The sequence below is a fragment of the Rhipicephalus microplus genome, chromosome X, assembly GCF_043290135.1.
Source record: "Rhipicephalus microplus isolate Deutch F79 chromosome X, USDA_Rmic, whole genome shotgun sequence".
In the NCBI taxonomy this organism is placed as follows: domain Eukaryota; kingdom Metazoa; phylum Arthropoda; class Arachnida; order Ixodida; family Ixodidae; genus Rhipicephalus; species Rhipicephalus microplus.
The window spans coordinates 397,693,561-397,719,150 of record NC_134710.1 but is presented as its reverse complement, the minus strand read 5'-3'; the positions used below and the strand labels follow the sequence as shown (position 1 = coordinate 397,719,150).

Here is a 25,590-nt window from a genome sequence, read left to right as displayed (position 1 = left end):
AAACAAGATATTTATCATACATCCTCAGTTCATTTTTATAGCTAATTTAGCAACAGGTATACATGCTTCTTCAAAAAATTCCAGGAAATATTCAGTGTGATGACGAAGACCGAAACTGGCTATCAGGCACAGACGCGCATGCTAGGCGAGCGAGGAGGAGAAAGAAGAGGCAGAATAAAACAGCTTGCCCGACGAACGGGTGTTGTGTCTGTCTTGCTCATTAAATCAGATTAGTTGGGGGAATTTGTTGGTAATGAGCTATGCATTGTACTTAGTCAAAGGCACAAGGCTACACTCAAACCACCTTGTAATCTACAAGGCAATACTAACCTATGTAATAAGGCTCTTGATTGTTACTTGAGTCAAACCAAGTATCAGTGAAACACCTAGTGACGCCCAGAAGAACACAGTGCATGTATTCGACTGTTTGACCAAGCACAAGGTCAAAACCCTTCAGACACGAGAGTGGTGAGGGCCCTTTCAAACCATTCACTGGCTCTCCAACGTCGATGGCGAACTTCATATCTCGAAGCATGCCCTTTGCTGTCCGCAGCTCCTCTGCTGTAACATTCATGTACCTCTGGCCTCCTGAAAAATCATGTCGTAAAGTTTAAGCAAGAACTAAGCCTGCATTTAATCACGTAATATAAATAATGCAATCTACACACAGGCTCATAACAATATTTTGAGCCACAAACCACATCATGCCAATTTTATTTTCTGTGTACTAGATAAGCTAAGCTTGATCACTTTTAATTTTGCAAATGAAGCTTAACTGAAAAAAAAAGCCTATGGACTTCAGTATTCAATGACAGAAGACTCCTAGATACAGAATGGAGCTTGCATGAACGGCGGCGACGCTATGGACTCTGGGTAGGCAGCCATTTTTTTGTCAGAGGTAGCCGGGGAGTGCAGCAGCGTCGTCGTGTTTGCGAGCGTTGGCGTAGCTTGCAGGCGTGATCGAGTGTGATCGCGAAGCGAAGTTAACTCCAAGAAGTGTCGTGCTTGATATCAGCGTCACCGCAAGACTACACTGCAACGCTGTGCCAGAAAGACCTCGAGCAGTACGAAGAACAGAGGAGAATTTTCTCAGAGTGACCCATTCACACTTCGTGCGGGTGACTGTGTAAGCAACATGTACTTGTGGCGGCGCGTCGACAGCTCCGACATTCATGAATTTTTCGTTCCGAAGCCGAGTTTGAAAACCCTGGAGCAGATTAAGCCCAGAAAAGCCCTCAAGGGTCACAAGTTTGTGTAGAGTGGTCGGGCACGGGAGCCGTGGGTGAAGAAAGTCGCCGCCAACACCACGGTCGTCGTCACTCAAACAAGACGTGTTCAATTGAGGAGCGCTATTCTCGTGCATGTGCATCGAATAACGTACGTAGAATAACAGCACAGTGAGATGAGAGCAGGCTTCGTTGTTCCTGGTCATGCATGTGCAGTGCGCGGCAAGGACCTCACCATCACTCTCCCATGAACAAGACTTTGAAGGCGGCTTGTTAACACACTGGAAGTTGAATCTGCACGGAAACAAACATTAGCATCTGCGGCAAAATCAAGTGATTTAACACCTCTTACTTGAGTGTCGACGACCACGGTATCGGCAGCGAATTTCTTTAATTAGGACTCCCACAACCAGCCACTCGTCACAAAGTTGTGGCCCTTGATTTCCTTTCTCGACTATAGCCCCCGGGTAATCAAACTCGCCCTCGGAACGAGAAATTTATGAATATCAGAGCTGTCGACGCGCGGCCACAAGTGCACTTTGCTTACACAGTTGCCCGCACAAAGCGTGAATGGGTCACTCGGAGCAAATTCTCGTCTTTTTTTGGTACCGCTCGAGGTCTTCCTGGCACAGCGTTGGGGTGTAGTCTTTTGGTTAGGCTGGCATCGTGCACGACTTTTCTTGGAGTTAAATTTGCGTCACACTCGCACTCGATCACGCCTGAAAGCTACGCCAACGCTCGCAAACACGACTGCGCTGCTGCACTTTCCAACCGCCTCTGACGAAAAATGGCTGCCTAACCAGAGCGCGTAGCGTCGCTGCCGTTCATGCAAGCTCCCTATATTGTAACAGTAGCTTTACCACCAGTTATGATGGCACAAAAGTTATGCATCTAATAGAATGTATTGTGCATTACTAGAATAATTTACCTTCATGATGCTCTCCACAAGCGTAGCACCAGGGGCAGCCAAACATGCCATTGAACTGCACCATGTTCATAACTGCGGCACGGGCAGGTGCGTCGACACAGCAGCAGATTGCATGAACTGTAGACTTGATGGCTGAGGATGCCGTCCTCCAGACTAGGTGGCCAAAGTTGTTCACTTCTTCCACGAACTTGCCCATGAACAGTGACATGTCTGGATGGCGTCCAAACCAAAGACCACCAACTAAGCAGTTTTTCATACGATAATCTGGTGGCAGCTCATTTATCAAGAACTGAATGGGCCATATCGACGATGTTGATGACTTAAACACAGGGCTTCCATCTGTGTTGAATGTGATTGTCAGATCCATCTTGTCTACTTGCCCATTTTTGCGCAAATATCTGAGCATTGTCCCACTTGTTATGTCATTGAAAGCCCCAGATGTTAGGTTGTTCTCATCATTTAACTGCGTGAGTTTTCTAAAAAGAACATCCTTGGTTCGAGCAATTACCGATTTTACCTGCTCTTTTAAATTTAGAATAATAAAAAAATTTCCTTTGGCCTTCAATGCAGAGACGTCATTGTCTACACAACAAGTGGGACACCTCATGGTTTTTGCGCCAGTTTGGGAGTTCAGCAGGCTGCCACAGTCATCACAATAGAAAAAGTGCTTGACTAGGCTCTTCGTTCTGGACGACCACATCTTTCGGAACAAGTGCTTCGTTCGTGGAAGAGTGTTTCCTCCGAATCCAAAGAGGCCATCAATGAGACTCAGGAGGTCATCCAAGGCCACCCAGCTGAGGCCATGCGTTATGACAAAGGCCATGATCATTATAACTGCAGCTGCCTTTGTTGTCGTCGAGCCTGGCAGAGTCTGAGACTCCAAGTGGGCAAAGTCTTCAGCCAACAACTCCGACTCATCCAGAAAGGTGGGGCGCACTTCTTCAGACTCGTCGCCGATTTCAGCGTCACCATCACTTTGGAAACTGTCGTTACAGTCGCTGAATGTCTCGTCCATCGATGAAGGCTCATCCTGGGCTCCCTCTGATGCTTCGGAGTCTGTGTCACCTTCCGCATCAGTGAGGGCGTCGAAGCTGTCATCATCAACAAGGTCATCGGCCTGTGGCGGACGCACGTCCTCTGGACTCAAGCCGGCGTTGTTGTCGGGACCGAACGAATCAGATGTAGAACTCAAATGTGAGTTTAACGACACGTCGTCAGCGGTCAATGCAGGGTCACATGACGACGACGGGTCACCAGAGGATATTTGAGTTTCTGCGAGAAATCGGTCATCCTGGGAGTCATACTCACGAGCGCGGCTGCGCTCTCGTTGCTTCTTCCAATACGCAGTCGACTGCGGCAGTACGAATGGCTCGTCTCTGTCGAGGTAACGCTTCCGAGGAATCCTGGGTGAACGTTGGCTCATTTTAAAGGCAAAGGCGCGGGCTCATTGAGAGCTCTGGGAGCAGTAGCTACAGCAGAGAAATGACTAAGTGGCTGTCCCTGTGACACTTTTGCTACTAAAATCAGGAGACCGAACCATCGCACAGTCAATTTTATGTTGCCTCAAATGCCTCGAACTGCCTCGGAAAATACACACGGGAAAACATGTGAAGCCCTTGCAGAGTGTACATTTTAGTTGCAAAACTCCCGTCATTCACACGTATCGAAATTTCAACAAATAAAAGACCTTTAACAAGTAATTACCAATTTTTGCGCCATCTGTTGTTTGTATTCTGTACAATTATTTGTTTTTTTGCATTTTGTATTGCAGTGTCTAGGTGACGCGAACATCAGCTAACATTTAAAAAGTTGGACCAACTGCGTGTCTATATTTTTGAACGCAGTTGTGCAATTCGTGCAGTTCAAGAACTCTGCCTTCTAGTGGGACTCTAGATAAGTGGATGTATAAGGCACGACCTACTCTAAATGGATAGATTATTTGACTCAAGTACCCAGATGTGCCGCATCTGTGGGCAAACTACATTAGTGAATATTAAACGTTGCGGACTATGGCGCGTGCAGGCAAAAATGAGGATGCATACAGATGTATATATTAAGACATTAAAATAGAAAGGCGCAATAAATCGACCATATCACGGTGTATTTGTAATAGCACATTTGAATGGTTGTGTGAGAGCCCTCCGAAGGCTCTAAATTATTGACGTAACTGAACAACTAAGTTCAAAGTAAACATTGCGCAACTAAAGAAAAATACACCACAAAGAAGGAACACTTAATAAGGTCGAGCGCAAACTGTTTTGTTGCTCTCGACCTGTTTAAATGTTCCTTCTTTGTGGTGTTTCATTTTTTTTCAGTTGCGCAATTTTCCTTCGAAGCACGGAGGAAGGCACGTGCTTTGAAGTAATGGACCAACTAGCCGCCCAAGACGTCCTGATGAACAACTAAGCTTTATTACTGAAATGAGCGGGCCGTAGGGGAGGAAATAATACATGCATACCTGCTTGCTCTCGTTGCACAGCTATCAGAAAATAGAATTCGCCACTTTGAGACACTGTCAGAATGTATTCAAGCGACCAAACCAAACTTCGATCCTATCATTCAGAATTGATGATAAAGTTTTTTTTTCACCCGCGTGTACCAGCTCCCAGTTTTCGTCGATAGTCTCTACCACGGTAGAAAACACCGATGATCTTCTGATGTGCTTTGACCATTGACTATAGCTGATCTTGTAGATGAGTAGCACTTGTCGAATGCCGTCTGTAACATTACTTGTTTTTTTTTCTGTTTTTGTTTCAACACTTATAAATAAACGTGCTGCGACGTCAATTCGCAATTAATGATTGCAGTCTTAATTGTCGTGCTCGGGCTCTCCAAAGTCGAAGCGGGCTGGACCCGCGACGGGTCACGAAGCATTAGCTCACTTGTGGGGTGTTTCTTTTGACCCACTGAAACCTATAACGCCTTCAGTCGGTTATACTGCGGTCGCAATGCACTCGTATCGCTATCTTTTGATCTAGTCGACGTTTCACGGAGATCTTCTATCATGTCCCTCCTTACAGCTCCACGCGGGTGAAGAGATTTCGCAAGACACTTTGTATTTGCGGGCCGAACCAAGATTCAGACAGTCCAGCAGGCCCACGACGTGGCGGTGAGGCTTGGCCTTGCCATCCCAACGTAGGAGCAGCCCACAGTCCTTGCTCTATGAATACGGGAGTTACTCAGGATATCAGTAAAGTTTACTACCTACGTACCAACATAATATGATACGTTGGAGTTTCTTGGTGCAACGTATACAGACATGTCCGCACTGTACGTCTGGTCAGACATCCTCAAAGGTGAAACTGAAATCGAATGACACTTTGCAAGTAATAGAGCTAAACTGTGCAATTCAGGAATGTTCAACTCAGCCCTGTCTCAGTGTACCTTTTCTTGTAAGTATTTATAATACAATAATGTTGGGGTTTCACGCCCAAAAACCACAATATGGTTATGAGGGATGTCACAGATGGCGGCTCCAGAAGTCTTGACTACATATTGGGCTCATGAGTGTGCACCTTAAATCTAAGCACATGGATCCATGGCTCTAGCATGTCGCATCCATTGACCACTGCCCTTGCAGCCGGCATTTCGTCGCCCCAACTTCAGGTCAGCTATCGACGCAAGAATAAGTATGTTAACAATGAACATGCAACTTATGCGTGCCCTCGTATATTGTTAATTATTGCGTCTTTCCGGTAACTTGTCACGCCCGGCCTTGTGAAAGACATGCAATGATGCAAACCTTTCATGTTGCTCTGCTGGTTTGCGAATGAGAAGAGTGGCATTATTAATTCACCTTCGAAATACAATACTTCATTTTGTGCTACAACTTATTACAAGCAGTAAAGAAATCGGCACTGTTTCATATTTATCAATGTTTCGTGATTCGAACGCTTCGAGCACCCCATTCTCTTCAAGAGGGTGCAGCTACAAAAGCAGACGACACCAGAAAAGCCAAAAGTCGTTAAAGCTCAAAGCAGACGAAGCCATCCATAGCCTCTTAGGCCTATTGGCGCACGCCGTTGCTTGCAAGCCCCTCTTCCCGCCGAGACTCTGGTGGTGCGTGTTTTGTTTGATCAGTCGGTTTTTTTTGTTTATTATCATGTATGCGTACGTCGCATATAAAGATGGCGCGAAAGCCGTCGTGGCGGCCTCACTGATACGCGATTCAGGCCGTCGTCTGAAACGGACCTTGCCTCAGGCAAGAATAAAATGATTTATTGGAGAGAAAAGCAGGAAGAAGGCGAGCTTGAAGATTACTTTCCTGGCGATGTCGTGGAATTAGCAGGTGAGAAGCGTGCAGCTTGCTGTAAAGCGTGGCTGTTCATTACTGCTTGTATGTTTATTTTTTTGTTTACCGTCTCTTCGTGCATTGAGTTATAGCGGCCCTTTGCGACTGTAACAGCTACTTGTATGGTGCAAGTTGTTTTCGTGGATTCTTGGTTCCTGCGCTAACGCCTTGTGCAATAGAAGCGTACGAAGTTGAGTTTGTTAGTACAGATTCGTGGTGGAACACAGCGTAAACAACGATGACGAGAAAGCCCTAACTGGGCTAACGCAAATAGGCAGTGCTAGTCCTGTTTGGTCAATCTCGTCACCGTTCGCGCTATGTTCTACAAGGAATCTTGTGCATGCACGAAACATTTGGCTGTGCCGCACGCACGCGCGCGCACACACACACACAAACAAACAAATTCAAGGCCCTTTATTTAAACTCTCAAGGCTAGTGGCGTATACCTGTGCCCAATAGAAGTTGGGCAATCGCAGATCATTGTTATGCTAGTAAGCCCGCAGGACAAAGCGCGGACTCGTCAGTCAGCTATTTTTTATGTATTTGGTGAATTATAGATTTATGTATACCACCTTTGTCTAACCCATTGTGCAGTCGTATTGCGTGGGTTTTGAAATTCACCTTACCTCTAATAGATTTCTGTATATCACCTTTGTCTAACCCATTGTGCAGTCGTATCGCGTGGGATTTTAAATGCACCTTACCTCTAACCGGGCCTTGCTACTTATAGGTATGTTTTAATTCGTTCGTAACCACGCATTTTCAACAACATCGTTCTCTTTACGACCTAAAATGTTGTCGTTTTTGGGCATGATGTCGCAGTGAGCTATCAGTGCTAAGTTGTGTGCAAGGTACACACCAACCACACAGGCATAATTACATGCTCCACAGTTGCAAAGTAAATTTATGAAGTGCATGTCGACGCTAAGCTGCCTTCCAAACCAAATAATTTTCTCATGTGACAATCAAGGCAGTTGAAGTGAATGCACGTAAGCCACACATTGGAAACAACTTTACTCTCTCATATCGTTATTCTCTTTCTTCTTTATATATACTGGATTGATTACAAATTCTGTAAGAAATGAATACAGGAAAGAAAACATATAAAAAAGAATTCCTTTGTAGCAATATTTTTCTGATGCCATATTGAAACAGGCTATAGGGCAACAAGTCCAGGGGCATGTAAGAATACTTTGTTGTGTGCATATTCCTGGTGTGCTAAGCCCCTTACATTGTGGATATGACCATCACAAATAAAGGACAGGGGTCTGACAGAAAGGTATGGATTTCGTGCAACATGAAAAAAAATGAATGTCACTTCATTCTGCCGGTCTCACTTCTTGCCTTTGTCTCTATTGTTAGACAGCTTGGCAAGTAGGTAAATGGTCATATCGATAGAGATGTTGGTGAGAACCACTAAGAGCACTTCAGCTTCTCTATGATTTGTAGGGAAACTGTGCTTGTGTGTATGCTTAAAAGTTGGAATATTTGTGCACTGTGCAACAGTTAATTTTGCCTTTACACTTGTTTAATAAGTCCATAATCCACAATTGTACTGCATAGTGGCCCTTGCCAATTATTTTTAAATTATCCATCTTTGTGCCTGACTGTGATTTTGCATGTCATAATTATTCAGACTTTTGGCCACTTATGTGTCATCATTACATTGGTATTGTACATTACTTTGCCTGAAACAACTGCACATGACCTCATCACTTCCTCTCTGAGAAACTTCATTGAACTATTGTTACAGAGTCCAAAGAAGACCTAGCCCGGAAGCTGTTCAGAAGGCGTATTCGATTCCCAGAGCACGTCTTTGACGACGTCCCTAAAGCTGCGCCTTCTCGGGTAACTAAATTTTGTTTTCTTTTTGGCAACTCTGATGAAATGTATTGTACCTCGTTTTAGACTCGTAAGTTGACCTAAAAAACTCGATCATCATGTTAGGTCTATTAGAAAGGTTCTTCAAAGCTTCTTGCATAGCTATTGCGGCCATGATGGTATGCCGTGAAATACCTGTGCACTGCCTCACGATCACATGCACTAAAAGTAAGCTGTGTCTTGTAAGGAGGAAAGAGAACAAAAGTGCTTGAGGGCATGACGCACAATGAAAAAGCGTACCTTCTTGCACCCTTGTCAACCTCAGTTCTCTCCATTGCTTTCGGCTTGAGGGCGTGACGCACAATAAAAAGCGTACCTTCTTGCACCCTTGTCAACCTCAGTTCTCTCCATTGCTTTCGGCATGCTCGCTTGCACAGTTTTCTGAACTGATGTTCGTTCAAGTAGTATTCTAATGATATTCAATCAGAAGGAAATGAGGTATTTAAGTGAATATGTTATAAAATATTTCGTATATCAAAAATCAAAGGATTTCACAAGTGCTCAATACATTCAATAATTCATTATAGGTGGCTTGGACTACATCACAACATATGTTGTATATGTGTTAATAGAATCGAAATAATTTCGAGCAAGCACATTTTCATAGTAAAGAATGTGGGCATGTCGAGGCAGTACTCTTCAGCCACGCAGAGTTGTCATGCAGTCTGATTTTGCAGGGAGAGCCGAGCCAAAAAGAAAAAAAGAAAAGAAAGGAGGCTGCCAAACGAAAGGAGATGGTGGCCTTCTCCGAATTGCCTGCAGCGGAAGGTGAAGAAAGAAACAACAAGGTGGCGAGGCTTGAGCAAGAAATTGTATCGTTGAGAAGGAAACTTGCTGACGAAAAAAAACGGAACCGGGAGTTACAAGAGGTCGTGGTCAAAGGGATGGGTAAGCATTTGTGCAGGGTTTGTATAGGAAATTGGAACACCTTGCAAACCCTTGAATTTGAAAGTTTCATTCTGAAGGCTCCTAAAGGTGATGAAAACACTTGAATTTGGGACCAGTGCAGACAGGTCCACAGTGCAATCCGTTATTTGTTGTAGGTTAGCATTAATACAGCAAGCTTCGATCCCCCTTCAGAATTAATACATCTGTGCGAGTTTAGTTGTATTCTGTTTGTTTATGCTTTCTACTATCGTTAATTTCATTCCTCAATCGTCATGTCATCATGTCTTGCTTTTACTCTCTCTACTTATCTCCTTACGAAACTTATGCCTGTTGCATTTATGCTTCTTTTGCCTGCCGGCCTAGGTTGATCACCCTTCCATTTGTATTCCCTCTCTCTTCCCTGTCTTAACGAGTGGTGCATGTGGTTAGTACAATGTACGAGTGGTGGTTGCTTATCCTTCCTAACAATGCTCCCACAAGAACACTACTTTTTATTTGCATGACAGGTTACACTGACAGTCAACTTTCTTGGTAGCCCTTTTCTCATAATCACTGCATTTGTTCTCCCTGTCTTTAGATTTCAATTGCATGTCATGTATTTTGTGACTCTACCTGACCTGTGTTGCCTGGAGCACATGTGTGAGAATAAATGTTCAGTACTCCTAAACAGACTTCACCAGAGCAGGCATGGGTTAGCTGCAAAAGCGGTGCGGTAGATTTTGGTTGTCTATTACAATTTCGGATTTAAAGGGTTGTAACACCCCTTTATTGATTGTAGAAACTTCCCTATTTACGAAAGTAATTTGGGCTTTGTGTTAAACTCTATAAGTGTAGCAAATTTAGTGATAATTTGAAAGGTTGTAGAAAAAATTTCTTGTTTGGGTACCGTAGGGGACAGGGTAAGTAAAAGTATTTTTAAAAAATTATTTGTTTCTTTTTGCATTATTTGAAATATGGAGCCTTTTCTGAACTATAATCGGTCATTTGTCTTAGCGCAATTTTTTTTCATTCTAAATATGACAATATTTCACAACTTCGGTGGAGGCCTGCCATGCCCGCAATCTTACGTAGCGAGGGATTCCTTGCAGTTCAAACATTACGGCTATATGGAGAAGTTACAGTTAGCAAGCCAGAGTGCATTTGGCACATTGAGAAAAAAAAATGGGTGCGGAACTGCGAAAACGCAAGAAAACAAAGGCATCAAGCTTTCTGTCGGGAAATACATATCTAGTTGGAGACTTCTTAGTGGTGTCATCATTGGAAAGCACCAAAACTATTGTCGTTAAGTCATTAAAAGAAATAGAGCCAGTTTAGAGGACATGCGAAAAGCTGTCTGGTTCACATATTTTTCCATGGCTTCAAAATATCAATCACTGACACGGCCTTATCGAACGATGCCGAAACTTAGTGTTATATCAACAAAGCGCAGTTGAATGGTGAACCATTGGTTGATAAAGAACACCTTCCAGCATCTGTATTGAGGCTGTTAAGCCAAATTATTTGGAACTAGCTCATCCAGAATACTTGCTCAATGCCTCTATGGGAAAACTCAAAACCATAATGATTCAGTGGATTGTCGTGTGAGAGTGGACTCCAAAAAACGTTTTCCTCGGGCATCAAACACTGTAAATATGCACCCTTGAGTCTGTACGTGTTCACTTTTAATGATGGCAATATAGCCCGTGTCAATGTGTTGAACTACTTTAGAATTTCACCAGGGCAGTGCACAACGTAGGACCCACGCACCCTTGAACTGCATTGACAGTACTGTGCTGACAACACGACTGCATACCAGGAGACAAGTAAAGGTAGCCAGCCAAGACGTTTCAGCACAAAAAGAAAAAAATTATATTGGTGATGTGTATCTGACTTATGCCTATTGAACGGGTCCGTCAATTTGCTGTTACTCGTTGTATACTCTTGAAATAATGTAGATTTCCAACTTCCTATGCGATTACTTAAAACATGCTTTTTTCGTACTTAAGTTCCTTTTTCGCAACAACCACCGTATCTAGAATCCTAGATTTCGGCTAGTATTTAGGTAACGTAAAAGGGAATATGCTGAAGCACAATAATTGTTGTATGAGAAAGTGCTCTTGTGCAGTGTGACATCTAATAGCTATTGTGTGATAGCGAGGCACCTGGAGTAAAAATTTCCCAAAAGTTAGCATTACAATTTTCAGTGAAAAATTTGCTTTAGTAAAAATAAGAATGGCTCATTAATACAATAATAAAATAATTACTCCAGCTCTTACGGTTATGGAGAAAAAAGTACATAAACTTCACCTCGACTACATGGCAAATACAGGGCTTACTCTGTTCCCTTAAGTCCCTGAGAAACGTTTGACAGGGCCATGAAGTTCCATAAATATCCTTCAATTTTCTCCTTTCAAACCTTTATGAACCCTGTGTATGTGCAGAAATGATGTTATCCTACTTATGTTTATGAAATATTTATGCAGAAAAATTGCTGGAGAAATCGTGCTGCTGCAGCCATCGGGCGGCCAGTCTGATTCAAGAGGTATGTGCACTTTCAGTAATTCTGAAATCGCATTCAAGATCATTGAAAAGTGTGCTTTTCGCATGTGTTGAGACGAAAGGATGAAGCATTCATTGCCTGAAAAAGTTACTTACCAGGGCCTCGAAAAAATGGGTGTTCTAACAGACTTTTCTTAAAGGGCCAGTCAACAGGCGCAGACTTTTTTTTACAACCCCCCAAACAATCTCGGTAATTCGTGGAGTAGACCGCAGTGATCCCGTTTTCTGAGTATTACAGAGCGGCGTGCCGCGCACAGCCTTCATTTCGAAAAACAATTCCCGCCCTCTATTCCTATGCTTGACCAATCTCCTTGCACACACAGTAACAATAACTCGGCTATCAGCGATGTGATGCAGCATGCAGCTCGTTAATTGGTCTAAATCAGGTCTCAACAAACAGTAGTGAAATCAACGACAGTTCCTGTTCCCACCCACAGCATAGACAGAGATATTTAATCATATGAGTTGCAAAACTGCCCTTAGGCTCCATGCAACGTAACCGGGACACTTCACTGACCCAGTTTTTGAGAGTAAGCAAATCGTCGCGCCCCCTTTTGACAGGCACACCCACATTAAGCGCATTATTTGTGTTTTGTGTTGCTGCTCCCAGATGTCATGTCCGGGTTTCGGAACGCAGTTTTGCTGCAAATAGTTGTCGGCTGCAAATCGAGTGACTGGGCTAGCTGCGGAGAAGTATCGGCCTGGGTAAGCGGGAAAGAACCAGGTGTCGCAGCAATTGGAAGTGCATTGGGACTGATCCAGTTAGCTGATGACGTAAATCGCTGACGGGTTGTCGGAATGCCGAAGTGGGCGGAGTTACGACAGACCACGCCTTCCGCTTCCTCTGAAGGAGACGGGTGGCGAGACTGCACGAAAATTTTAAACCAGCTGAACGCGATGTTCTAGCCCCTGTAACTTCCTTAATACAGCACTTATTCACAAAATTCTTGCTTCCTTAATACAGCACTTATTCACAAAATTCTTGCGGCAGCATGTTCACGAAGTAAAAGCAAACATATTTCTCTTTACAACTTTTGGACCTTGGGGTTGTTCACTAGCCCTATAAAGCGAGCTTTCACACCCACTGATTTTCATTTTATTGCACGTAAAGCTGCAGTGGATGTGCCAAAGGAATTGCATACTAGTTCTGCAGGACAGGTGTACTGTGCATCTCATAGTGAAGCAACTTGGCCCATTGACATTAAATTGGCCTAAATCGAAACAACTGACACTCTTGCACCACAACTTTGGGTTACTTGCTATGCTTCTCATGGGCATTATCACCTACTTGGTGGTCGTGTGCTGGTGAGGCCACGTATGGAGAGTCGGTCGCTGCTTTGTGTGCTAACGTGGCCAGCTCTATTTACAAACCACTCTCGGTTCTGCCCCTCTACATGCTGTTTGACTGAAACTGCAGCTGGGTGCAGTAAAATTGTCTTCAACAATAACAGCCCGATTAACAGACTGCAAGGAACATTTCCAGACTGATAATTGGGTGGATAGCTGCTCATTGTAACAAAATCAAATGAACAATTAAATTTTTATGTCAGTACCTCTTTTAAGCTTGCAAGGCCTCATTACAGGAAATGGATTCAAATCTTGAAGCCATGTGCTTGAGAGGGCCTTTAGATGACCAGTTTCATCTTGAAGAGGTGCGACAGATGGTGACACACAGTCTTCAAGATCAGGTATGCATCACTGGCTATTCAAAAGTGAACTTATGCTGGGGCAAATATGCCCACAGAGCTCATACGTTTACTTTTGTCGGATTTCATGGGACTGTGGCATGATATGCACTGACATTTATAAATGACTGTCTCTCTGCCACAGTGATAATATGCCATCACTGCAAGCACTGGCTCATTCAGTGTTAGTTGCACATCAAAACCTCTGCAAGAATATGGTCCTTCAAACAGGCATTGTGGCGCAAGTGTTGTATTTAACCAAGTATGTGCATGAGAATAGTGTTGGCTCATCCAACTCTTGCACATAGCAAAGTTGCTGTATTCATGAGTTTGCATAGAGAAAGAAACAAACATAGCCCGTTCTAAAGAACTTGCTCTTGAGCGAATTCTTGCCTGAATTTGCTGAACATATGTATTACTGCGTTTACACCAATCTAAGCCGGCCCTGATTTTAAGTCTACCCGCTAAAGTCCGAAGCCCAGGAAAAAAAATTACTTCGAATGTAAGCAGAATGAAACGGTGAAGATGGCGTTCACAAAAGGAAAACATTGATTGAACCTGAAGAAGAAAGAAAGCAGTTGGTTCATGATGCTAAGAACTCAAGAAACATAAGCCGCTAGTCCTGTTGTATCCAAAATCAAGATGGGAGCCAACAGATGGTAACAGGTAGTGGGGTAATGGGGGTGAACAGTACATGTGCTTCAGACAGGCTGGCACGGTTTGATAGGAGGACCTATCTGTGTCAAAGGCACTTTGTCATTCTTGGCGTGTTAGTTTCAAGGAGATTAGTAGTGACGTCATCTTTTCATGGTGGCGTATGTCCCTTTTGGTAATCTCAGTCTGAAAAGAAAAAAAATCTATAAAGTAGGAGTGCAGCCCTCGCTTTCTTTCAAGTTAGGTTGCGATGTACAAAGTGTTTTCCTGTCAGAGGTTGGGTGCAGGAAAGCAAAAAATGAAAGTGAAAGAAGAAAAGAAAAAGAAGGAAGAAAAGGGGGATGCAAAGTAGGAACAAGTGGTGGGCTACAAAGCAGCGGCCGCTACAGACACTACCGAAGAAAAGAGCATGAGATACTTCGAAACCAGCAGATGGGCACTGCGTCTAGCCACCACAAAGGGTTGCCGACGACAGCGGCGTGCGTTTATTCTCAAACACCTATAAATGGGAAGGACAGCAACGAAGCAGTTACTAAAAGGGGGAGAAGCAGGCGGCATACATATTGATACGTGTAATGACTGTGCGCTCTTTAAGCCGTTAGCAAGACCAGCTCTCGGTGAATAAATCTTCCCCGTAACAATATAAATGTCAAAATGAAGATGGTAAGCGATGCCGGATGGGGTCTTAAGAGCACGTGTTTATTGGGAAAGGTCATTAGCGAAAGGGGCGGGGGGCATAGAACTTTTTCTATTGTCAATGAGCTTGAGGATACATGGTAGAACTGGTTTTAGAAACAGTAGGATTGGGCATGTTGGTATAACATGATAAAGAGTGCTTACCAGCGCAAATGACGGGGCAGGAGGGGACAGGAGAATAGACGAGACAGAGCGCTGACGCTCTGTCTCGTTTCTTCTCCTGTCCCCTTCCGCCCCGTCCTTTGCCCTGGTAAGCACTCTTTATCATGGTTTTAGAAGCGAGGAAAGAAAAAAGGAAGCAGTGATTTGAAGGTTCTTGAAAATAAAATTTTTTGTAATGATATATGGATGGATGCATGTATATCTGTACTTAAAATTAAAAATTAAAAGAGAATCAATGATAGCATGATATGTAGGCTTTCTTTTTTCTTTTCTTGCTTCTAAAACCAGTTATACCACGCGTCGGCAAGGTCATTATCAATCCAGAAAGTTCTCTTTAGCATTTTTTCCATCTGTGTACACCAAAGTCCCACTTTTCCCCCATGCCGCTTTTTTTCTTTCCTCCTCTTTTTTAACTCTTTATGGCTCATTTTCTTTTCATTCTCAATTCCCCCTTTCCTTAGCCAATGTGAGGCCGAATTCTTAGGGCGTTTCCCCTGAGCGGGCTACCTATACGGACACCTGCCCCCCCCCCCCCCTATTTTGCAAAGGACCTTTTCCATTAAACACGTGCTCTTCAGACTCCATTCGGCATCGCTTACTGTCATCATCTTGACATTTAAATGTATGCTGCCTGCTTGTCCCCCTCTTAGTAACTGCTTCGTTGCTGTCTTTCCCATTTATAAGTGTTTGAGAATAGGCGTACGCCGCTGTCGTCGGCAACCTTTCGCAGCGGCTAGACGCGGCACCCATCTTCTGGTTCCGAAGTATTTCATGCTCTTTCCTTTAGTCGTAGCGGCCGCCGCTTTGTAGCCCACCGCTCGCTCCTACTTTGCATCCCCCTTTTCTTCCTTTTTTTTTCTTTTCTTCTTTCACTTTCTTTTTTTGCTTCCCGGCCCCCACCTCTGACAGGCGAGCACTTGGTACATCGCAACCTAACTTGAAAGAAAGCGAGGGCTGCACTCTGCTGCTTTATAGATTTTTTTCTTTTCAGGCCGAGATTACCAACAGGGACATATGCTACCACCAAAAGATGACGTCACTACTAACCCCCTTGAAACTAACATGCCAAGGATGACAAAGTGCCTTTGACAAAGATAGGTTCTCCTATCAAAACGTCAGCCAGCCTGTTTGAGGCACTTGTGTATGTGTGTACGTGTGTATGTATGTGTGTCACGTGTGTACATAAGCCGGGTGTTGATTACTAGCAGCTATGTTACCGTCTAGGTACTGCTAGTTGTTCACCACTTTTCTCAATTAAAAATGCCACGTTTTCGAAAATCCTCATATTTAAGCCGACCGTGGAGTTTATAGCAAAAAAATTCGAAAAAAAGACTTTGTCGAGATTTCCATGAATATGGTGATTTTGTTGCAAAGCTATAAACCTAGGAGAGGTTGAGGGAACAGTCTTTTTCAACAGGAAGAGGCAGAGCTGTTCCAGTGCACCGCTGTACGTATCTCTCCTCTGCCCTTTTCATGTTTCTAGCTCTTTGCCAGAATTAATATTTTTAGCTTACCCCATACTTTGCTTTCAGTCATTCTTGATCGATGTGTGGGTTTTAGTTGGTTAGGTGTTTGTTAACCGAGTTCAGTTTCTGACCAATTTTCTGGACCTTGCAGGGTCTGTGAAATATCAAACAGTCCTGAAAAATAGTTAATACATGAAAATTAAGTTATTTAGATTAGAATAGCCTAAAAAGACCCCCAATGACACCAGGCTTCATGCTGTGCTTCGGGACAAGCAGAATTGGATTTATTTGGGCTACGGTAATGTCAGCGCATTGGCAATTGCTGCCGCTGACCGTTGTGAGCAACCCAGTTGGCAGTTCCATCCCACCAAGCAAACGAAACTTGATGCAGGCCGCAAAGAGGTGCTTGCAATGTCTTGTCTGTTTTGTGAGATTTAGCGACGCAGTCAGGGTTCTTGACCAGCACTGTCATTGCATACTGTGTAAGCCTTCACTATTTCACCTCCATCTAACTACTATTGCCGTGGCCGCGATTGAACCAGCATGTTTCAGAATATTCACGTTAACTACATTTCTACTGAGCTGCTGCATTAGCTGAGAACACGTGACCCACACAACGGCTCAAAAACTTGAAAAATCTCCAAAAGGACCACATGTCAAAGACAACCAGAAAAACTATTACTCTCCTTTCTTGATGTGAAAAATAATCCTTCAAAAAAGAAAAACCTATGGGTGTAGTTTCTTTCCCTATGCAGTTTTGCTTGCCAAGGAAGATAGGACACTGCCTCGAAAATCGGAAGATGTGCACATTTTCAGTTTGGAGGCAATGCAACTTTCCATTGGAAGTCAACAAACTTGACCAAGCCAATAAAAATCTAACATGGTGGCTTTCAAAATCGAGCGGCACTTTAAAACGAGCTATTTTGTCAAAAAAATTAAACTTTAGGGTAAAATTTGTTTGAAAAATTAGACGCAAAAATGTTTTGTGCTATGGTAATATTGACAACACATTTAATGAAGTCCAAAATATCGAACAAGTCTGAAAAATCTATTGGCGTTACTGGATCTGTATGTGTGAAGTATTTTATACTTTCAAAACTATGAATATTGAAAGGACTTTGTTTTTATAAGTTCGTGTATTTGTATTGCACTATGTTAAAGCGCTATCATCTCCAATATTCACTGCAATAAAGACGCCTCCTGCTGTTAAACAAGTGCTGCCACTAGCAGCAGTGGCGGCAGCAGCTCCAGCAGCAGCGGCGGCGGCACTACCAACACCACTTCCAGCAGTGCCGGCAGCAGCTGTAATGCCACCACCGCAAGCTTCAACTCTGGTGGCACAACCTACAGCCATGCCGCTTGTAGCAGGGCCGCCAGCAGCTGTAATGCCACCACCGCAAGCTCCAACTCTGGTGGCACAACCTGAAGCCATGCTGCTGGTAGCAGAGCCACCAGTGAGTGCTGCGCATCAGTGCGTACTTGAAACAGAGGCTACTGAGGTAAGGTTCTCTGTCATATCTTTATAGATGGCTAGTATTGAGTTCACAGAACATAACCACTTATCAAGCATGACTGCCTGTAATCTTTGTTTCCTGTTAGTCCTTGCATGCAACTCTGCAAACATAAATGCCACGTATTGTGCAGGTGCATGAGACATAACTGCTGCCAACTAGGGTGGGAGGGGGAACCGTTTTAAAGCTTGAATAACCAAGTGTCAAAAAAAAAGTCATTCACCACAAAAAGCACCTTTATTTGAGGTTTGGGCGTAACGCCCATGTATGAAACTGATAAGAGTGAAGATGACTAGGAAAGACATTTTTGTACATCGCAATGAAATACCAACTATATCCTATATTGACACCCTTGTTCAACATTTATTGGCCCACTGACCGGAAAAATGTGTCACTGCACTCACGTGCTTCTGGCACACATACTTATGCACTACCAAGTCTGCCAGTATTTCAGCCTGTGTTTGGCCATCTGGTGAACGACAGCTGACCTAAATCTAAGATTGTTCGGGAGTTTGTCAATTTGAAAACACGATCATTTGTCAAGTACTCAAACTTGCATAGGTGGACATTATGATGATGATGTGCTGTCCACTCCACAACCATCATGTCCACCTAGAGTGGAAGTTGTAACAGTCTCTACAGGGATGGCCAAACACTGGCTGAAATAAAGACCGACTTGTGCAAAGCGTGCGTGTGTAAAAATATAGATGGACAAGATTTTTTGGCCACTGAGCTGAAAAAGGGGCTTTTTTGTGAATACCTTTTTTCAGACTCGGTCATTTCGGCTCTTTTGCAGTGCCCGCTAAGTTCAAAGGGTCAGCCACACTATCGTAAGCGTCGCTGGCTGCTTGTCATGACATGAAAGATCACATTATATCAGGCAGCCGCAGTCCAAAAAAATTGAATGGCACACGGTGGAGCATCCGAATTTTTGTTGTGAGTTTACATATGTAAAGGGCGAAGGTGGGGGTCAAAAGTTTCCAGGTCGCTATCTCATGTATTCCTATGGGAGCGTGGCCTCGGAACTTTTGACCCCCCTGTACTTCAATAAGATGAGTGACAGTGCCACAAAAATGTCCAAATAAATGACAAGTGACTTTTATCTCATAAATTGTTGCAAGTAGCGTGAAGTTTATTAGCAAGAAAGTTAGTGAATGAGTTTCTGTAACCAGTGAGCTGTTCAAGGGGAAAACGACCATTACACCACATGCTGCATAGGCGTTCACGTGTTATCATTTCAGTGTCTAACACATGTTAGTACTACAGCAAAATGATATTGCGTTCTAATGACATGTCCACAACTGAGAAAGAACTTTGTCATGTTTCCCTGCTGACACTGTGTGCACAAACTTCCAATGTACGTGGCATGTAGTAAAACTTGTTTTGTATTCATGACCGCCAGCAGTGTCTTGCCATCACTGATTAAAATTATGTTATACAGTCGAATTCCGCTACAACAAACGGCGCTCCACTGAAATTTCTGCTGCAGCGAAAAATTCACAATTCCCTGTCAGCAGTCAATAGGAGTCAATGCATAAATATTGTCGCCATAACAAACACTTTTTCTTCGATCGTCCCGCTTCAACGAAGTTCACGATGCAATTCCAGGCTCGGGCACCTACTTTTATGCAGTAAACCCAATTTTTAACATTTCGATGCATTTTCAGAGCCTGAAAATGCGTTAACAAAGTCTAGAACACGCGTTGGCACCGCTAGAAACCGCCGTTATACTGCCGCTGTTCAGCAAGCATATGGAACCGCCATTGCTCGATAGCGATGGCAATAAGACTGCCCTGCTTTTGCCACTGGCTTGCTCCTAGCGGCAGACGATCCGAAGCTGAAGCTCAGTCGCTCAGTTCATGGTTCCTGCCGTGCAGCTGCTCAGTGCAACTGCGGAACGATGCTTTTTGCAATTTCGAAGCTTATTATATTCGCGCTTAGCCAGGGTGGTAACTAATCAGAGTGGCTGTTCGTCTGCATTATCAACAAAATCTGCTAACCGCGGGTGATGGATGATAAGAATGGCATAGAACAATGCAAAAGTCGTCGCTCCACGATACCTTGCCTCCATCTCGGCGTTCTCAGATACCGTATTTACTCGATTCTACCGCGCCCTCGATTGTAATGCGCACCCGATTTCCACCGCGAAAAAAAAAAAACGTAAGACATTGATTGCGACGCGCACCCATTTTTCTCGCTGGCCCGCACGATCACACCACTCAAAAAAACGACTCGTTTCGGGAGCGTCTTCCATTTAAATATGAGGTACGGGCGAAGCTTGAGCCCATCTGACGTGTAACAGAGCATTGTCGTCACTGTAGTTTACCGTGGACCGATGTCAGCTCGCTAACTTGCTTCGCCCCCTTCTTCTCGACGGTTGTGGTGCCAGGCATGTCGAAGTAAGAAGGCGTCTGATCGGCATTCCCGATTTGTCCAAGCAGGTAGCCGTTGTTGCGCCGCAAGTTTAGGACGAACCTCTGAAAACTGTGAAGCTTTTCATCGTACTCCTCCGCAAATCTTTTCGCATATGCATGTTCCCCTTCGGAGGGAAAAGCCTTTCCTTTTTATAAAGTTAGTTAGCCAGCACCTGGTCGCTTTAAACTGGCTCCGCGTTAGACCTTTTTCTAAGACTAATTGCATAGCCCGCACTTGGAGCAGTTCTGTCGTCACAGGCCGCTGTGCCGCTCGCTGCTCAAGCACATACTCGCCGAGCAGCTCTTTAATTTGCGGAAACCGACCCTGCTGTGGTCAACTGAAGCCTTTGCGTGAAGCTTTGCTGTCGACAATCTGCTTTTGTTTCCGCCGGTCCCGCACGCACGTTTCGGGAACTCCGAATGACCGCGATGCGCTCCGATTTCCGTCCGTTTCTGCACACGCGATGACTTTTCTTTTAAAAGCGGCATCGTGGTGCGCTCGAGTTTTTGGAGTCGGCCCTTCCACGCCGTCGATGCTAATGCACTACTAGATGACGAACTCCTCAGCACACGTACGAAGTGCCGCACAGGGGAAACACAGGCAGAAATGGCCGACGCGACATGCCGACGCACGTAGGGGGCGGCCATTTTGGATTTGCCGATGGCAATAGATTGACCGTAATTTTTTTGTTCATACTCAATTCTAATGCGCGTGCGATTTATGAACTCGCTTAACCGGATAAAAGGTGCGCGTTAGATTCGAGTAATTACGGCACTTTTGACAGCGGACAGCTGCTGGTGTTGACGTGTTAATGCAACTGTTTGGTTCGTTCACCAAGGCGGTTTTAGGCGTTGTTTCAGCTTGCTTTTCACCATGGCATCGCTATGCATGGGTGTTAATCGCGTCGCGATGTTGCTGGGAAAGAATAGGAAGCTGCGGCCATTTTTTGAATTTTGAGAATGAATGTTTCTTTGTTTTTCTAGCTCAGATCAGCTATATTTTGTTCGATTTCACTAAAACGAAATTTTCGCTTCAACGAAATTTTTTCCGCGCCCCATCAGTTTCGTTGTAGCGGGGTTCGACGGTAGATGTCAGAACAAAAAAAGACAAGGCACATCAGCTATTCTCTGCCGATTATGACTTCTAACAGGAATGAGACCCACTAAATGTCTGGCGGGGGGAAAACCCTGTTCTGAATGACCGTGCAGAGAGCAGTATAATCAAAGGCAAGCACAGGGTTCCAGTTTGGGGGGAATGGGGTCGTCGCAGTGCCCCCATCCTTATTAAGTATCTGTATGGGACAGATATTTAGTAGGCGCTCTTGATGACACTTGCCATGGCAATTGAAATTCCAGTTGGCATCAGTGTTGATGAGTTCATCTGCACGGTGTGATTTTTGAGTCTAGTAAACAAATGCAGGAGGATATTCTAGAAAAAGCGTGGCTCTTTCATATCGGACTGAGGTGGCTGCTGTAGAGAATGTATAACGTACAGCAACAATGTGGCCCTGAAAAGGCCCGTTTTTTATGCGCACATCGCTAGAAGTTCAGCTTGATGATATCAGTTGAAATACTGATCTAAGACTTGTGAAGAATGCTGGTGCATCAGAGGTGGCAAAATCCAAACATATTTTCAAAGTGTGAACCGCCCCCCCCCCCAACGTTTAGTCTCGAAGACCTGCTTCCCCTCTTTCTGTTCAGGGTATAAAGGTTGCCTCTGGCCTGTTATAGGCATGTGTTACTGAACTGCTCAGAAATTATGACATTTTATTCACTGCACAGTTTTGGGATGAGCAATTTCCAGGTTTTCATACATGTCAGATGAAAGTTTCTACTTCTGTATCAAAAATATTTTTGGCAAGAAGCTCGGTTTTTTCAACGAACATTGAAATGATCTTGCACAACTAGTGTTGCTTGCAGAATTCTCAGCATTAGGACACTGTTCATTTGTTTATGCAGAGAAACCTGGGCCATGGTATAACCATACCAGAAGAAAGATGGAAACATCTGATGGCCCAGCCAAAGGATTCCCTTTTTGTAAGGGAAGCTGCAAAGGCGATATGGGGTGTCCACAACCTTTACAACAGAAGTATAGCGGGCACCCCATGTCACCGTTTCCTTCACAAGGAGGGCGGTCCTCCGAGCGTGGAGAAGCGGGCACTGACCCCAAGGAAGTTGGATGTTCTGAGGAGTAAGCCTGTTTTTGTTGTTGTTTTTTGTTGTAAAAAACTGTTAGCCGTGTGTAATTCACAATGTCCTTAAATCACCATAAAAATGTGTTATTTTTGAATTATTATAGTATTTTGCAATTTTATTGTACAGTTCAGCGTGACCTTTATGAGCTGTAATTTCAGCGGCATACCAACAACACAGCTCACTCCAAACATGTAACATGGTGTGCACTAATTTTCGTGAAAAAGTAGTATACCAGCAGGTAAATGTTGATGCAACGAATGTCGGTGGTCTGTGAAGAGCCATTTGGGATTTGAAATAGTGTTATGTATGGTTAAGTGCTTACGAACAAACTTCAGGGGAAGTTGACTACTTTTGAAGCAGTTTATACAGTAGAAAGACTGAAATATTTTACATTCGATTAGGCATAGCCCTACAAACAACTTTAGGATAGCTGGTTAGAGATGACTAAATGAAAAATACTACAACCATTACGTGCAGCCAACAACGCCTTAACCTTTGATTGGCTTAACTGTTGATTGACTATTGCCACGTGGATGCATTGATTTTGGCACCAGCTATTCAGTCATTACCAGCTCATTTTAGTGCTGGCAGCCTGGTGAAATGCAGACATCACTTACAATGGCCTTGAACATTGCATTTGATCGTGCAGCCAATCAGGGAAAAATCAAACGACACAGTGTATGACATTCAAAACTATTGGTCGTGGTTATGTATTATTTCAATAGAATGAATAGTGATGCCACTCAAAGGCACTGAACTAAACAAGTGTGTCCAAATTCTTTGCTGTGAATAAATTGGTAGCTACTGCATATGCTCTCAATCCAGCGTGAAGGTGGCATCCTAAGAAATCATATTTTTAGCATTTTTTTCGAAGTTTGTTAAGATTGTGATTTGGAAATTGCAATAGTGTTCCTGCTATTTTGCACTGCTATGTCATCAGTGCTGATTGAGTATAGTGGTGTTGAAAGACACTTGAATAAGTAATTTATTATTACTATAGTCAACTTTTTTATTGGGTATATCATATGAGTGTTCATGAATGCACAGACCTTTTGATTCTTCGAGTTTCCAAGGCTGTCATGAATTTGATTCTAGTGGCCAAAGATCACATCAAAAATTGCTTTTGTTGTAGAAAGTTTTTAATTTACGATATGCTGTTCTCACTTTCCATTATGTCTTGAACAGGGGCATAAGCTGCAATATTTTGTGGGAAGGGGGGGGGGGCGTGAGCCCACTATGCCACTGGCCATGCCACTGGTCTTGAATATATGCGCAATATTTGTCTCTTTGTGATGCCTTAATCATGCTTTTATTGAAACTGCACATGTAGCTGTGTGCAGTGTAATGACGTTTTCTCATATTCTGAATACGCTAGAAAAAAGATTGGTGGTGATAGTAACTGCATTTCATTATTCAAAGAGTTAAATATTTTGGGGTATGATGTGATTAATTTTAAATCTTGCTAATTGTTCTCTTCCTTCTTGGTGCCATGCAGCTTCATTAGCATCTGCATGCTGCAGAAGCTGGATGCTGCATAAGTCACAGTGTTTACAAGAGAGAGAAACAACTTTATCCCATCTTAAAGGAAAAGGGCTGTGACAGGATGAAGCAACTCTAACAGCTCGGAATAGCCTGCTGAAGTGTGGGCTTTTAGCTGAGCATGGCAGCCTTCCACTGCTGTTCGCCGAGCCTTCGTGCAAGATGCCATAACTGTAGAGAAACTGTAAATTTTAATGGCAGTAAATGTACGTGTGCACAGCACTAATTGTTACATTTATTGCTTTCACTTGCAATTCTTAAATTTTTAGTTAGTATCCGGTAAACATTTCTTTGTTTTGTAAAGATATTTGATAACGTGTACACACCGTTCAAAGTAGTTGGGACTACCTAGTTATTTTCTATGCGATAGGCATGCTTTTACCTTACATAACAAGCCTTTATTATTTATTGTATGTAGATGCCTATGAAGAGCACCTCCGGGCGCACGCAAGCCTGGTGCCGGATGCGCAGCGACGCAGAAATTTCAATCGGCACCTTGCTGACCTCCTCAAAGTGCTGAAGTTCTAATCTACAAAAGCACGCATTTTGTAATTTTTCTTGATTCATAAAATTTTTCATTTTTTAAGATTCCTGTTGCACTTTGATCCAACTCGTGAAATGATGGTGCTGGGTCACCTCATTTCAGTGCTGTGAACATTGAGAAATGGCAATAGACTTAGCTCGAAAGTGAATACTAAATATTATAATTGCTGTGAGTGGTTTTCTTATTTGATAACTAATTTAAGTTTATATATATATATATATATATATATATATATATATATATATATCTTTGTATATAATTATAGGACACTGCATTAATATATTGCAATATTTGAATATGCAGCTAGGATATGACATCCAGCATGTTAATTCAGTATATTTAATACTTTTGTTTCTTTGAAAACTATAGTTTTTTTCACCCATCATAATTGTCATTTTTCCTATTTCCTCTTAATTCGTGCAATATTGAGAAGTTTACACATGCACATATTTCCGTAACATGCACACATTTCAGTAATTTCTGCATCTTCAGTAATTCTCCGCATCTTTCTATAAGATGCGGAGTCCGCATCATACGTCTCTCCATAAGATGCGGAGCCCGCATCTTATGGAAAGACGTATCATGCGGAGTCCGTATCATACGTCTTTCCATATTCCAATAATTCCGTACCTGCAGTCTCCGCATCTTACGGAACGTTTCAGTAGGGAAGTAGACAACGTATTACCCGCGTCATGAGTTCTTTGTGTGTCTATACGAGTAATCGGACAGCCTAGTCAGTAGTAAGAGATGTTCGGCTAAGATAGTCGGCACCGACATTATCTGAGCCCTGAATGTTTTCTACGTGGAAGTCGTAGTCCATCAAGAATAGACTCCAGCGTAGCACTCGTGTGTTGATTTGTCGGGCGGAGTTGATGTATTTCAGTGGCTGGTGGTCTGATTGCAAAACGAATGGCCTGCCGTAGAGGTACACATTAAATTTCTGGACACCCCACACGATGGCGAGGCATTAT

At 43.4% G+C, this 25,590-nt stretch overlaps 1 protein-coding gene across 1 annotated transcript; it reads left to right on the top strand.

Annotated features, from left to right (window-relative positions):
- The first annotated feature begins 6,171 nt into the window (after nucleotides 1–6,171).
- LOC119177934 (uncharacterized) lies at nucleotides 6,172–24,663 on the top strand. The gene is made up of 8 exons (XM_075880177.1): nucleotides 6,172–6,442; nucleotides 8,199–8,293; nucleotides 9,004–9,214; nucleotides 11,677–11,735; nucleotides 13,336–13,440; nucleotides 17,609–17,914; nucleotides 22,300–22,531; nucleotides 24,494–24,663. Exons 1-8 carry the CDS (start codon nucleotides 6,367–6,369, stop codon nucleotides 24,601–24,603), a joined length of 1,194 nt encoding a protein of 397 aa, XP_075736292.1. The 5' UTR covers nucleotides 6,172–6,366; the 3' UTR covers nucleotides 24,604–24,663.
- The last annotated feature ends 927 nt before the right edge of the window (nucleotides 24,664–25,590 follow it).

Bases quoted from the DNA above. Each gene is read 5' to 3' on its own strand.
- LOC119177934 (XM_075880177.1), top strand. From the start codon at position 6,367: ATGATTTATTGGAGAGAAAAGCAGGAAGAAGGCGAGCTTGAAGATTAC. The intron at 9,215-11,676 runs GTAAGCATTTGT...ATATTTATGCAG, and splicing joins GGTCGTGGTCAAAGGGATGG to AAAAATTGCTGGAGAAATCG. The intron at 13,441-17,608 runs GTATGCATCACT...ACTGCAATAAAG, and splicing joins CACACAGTCTTCAAGATCAG to ACGCCTCCTGCTGTTAAACA.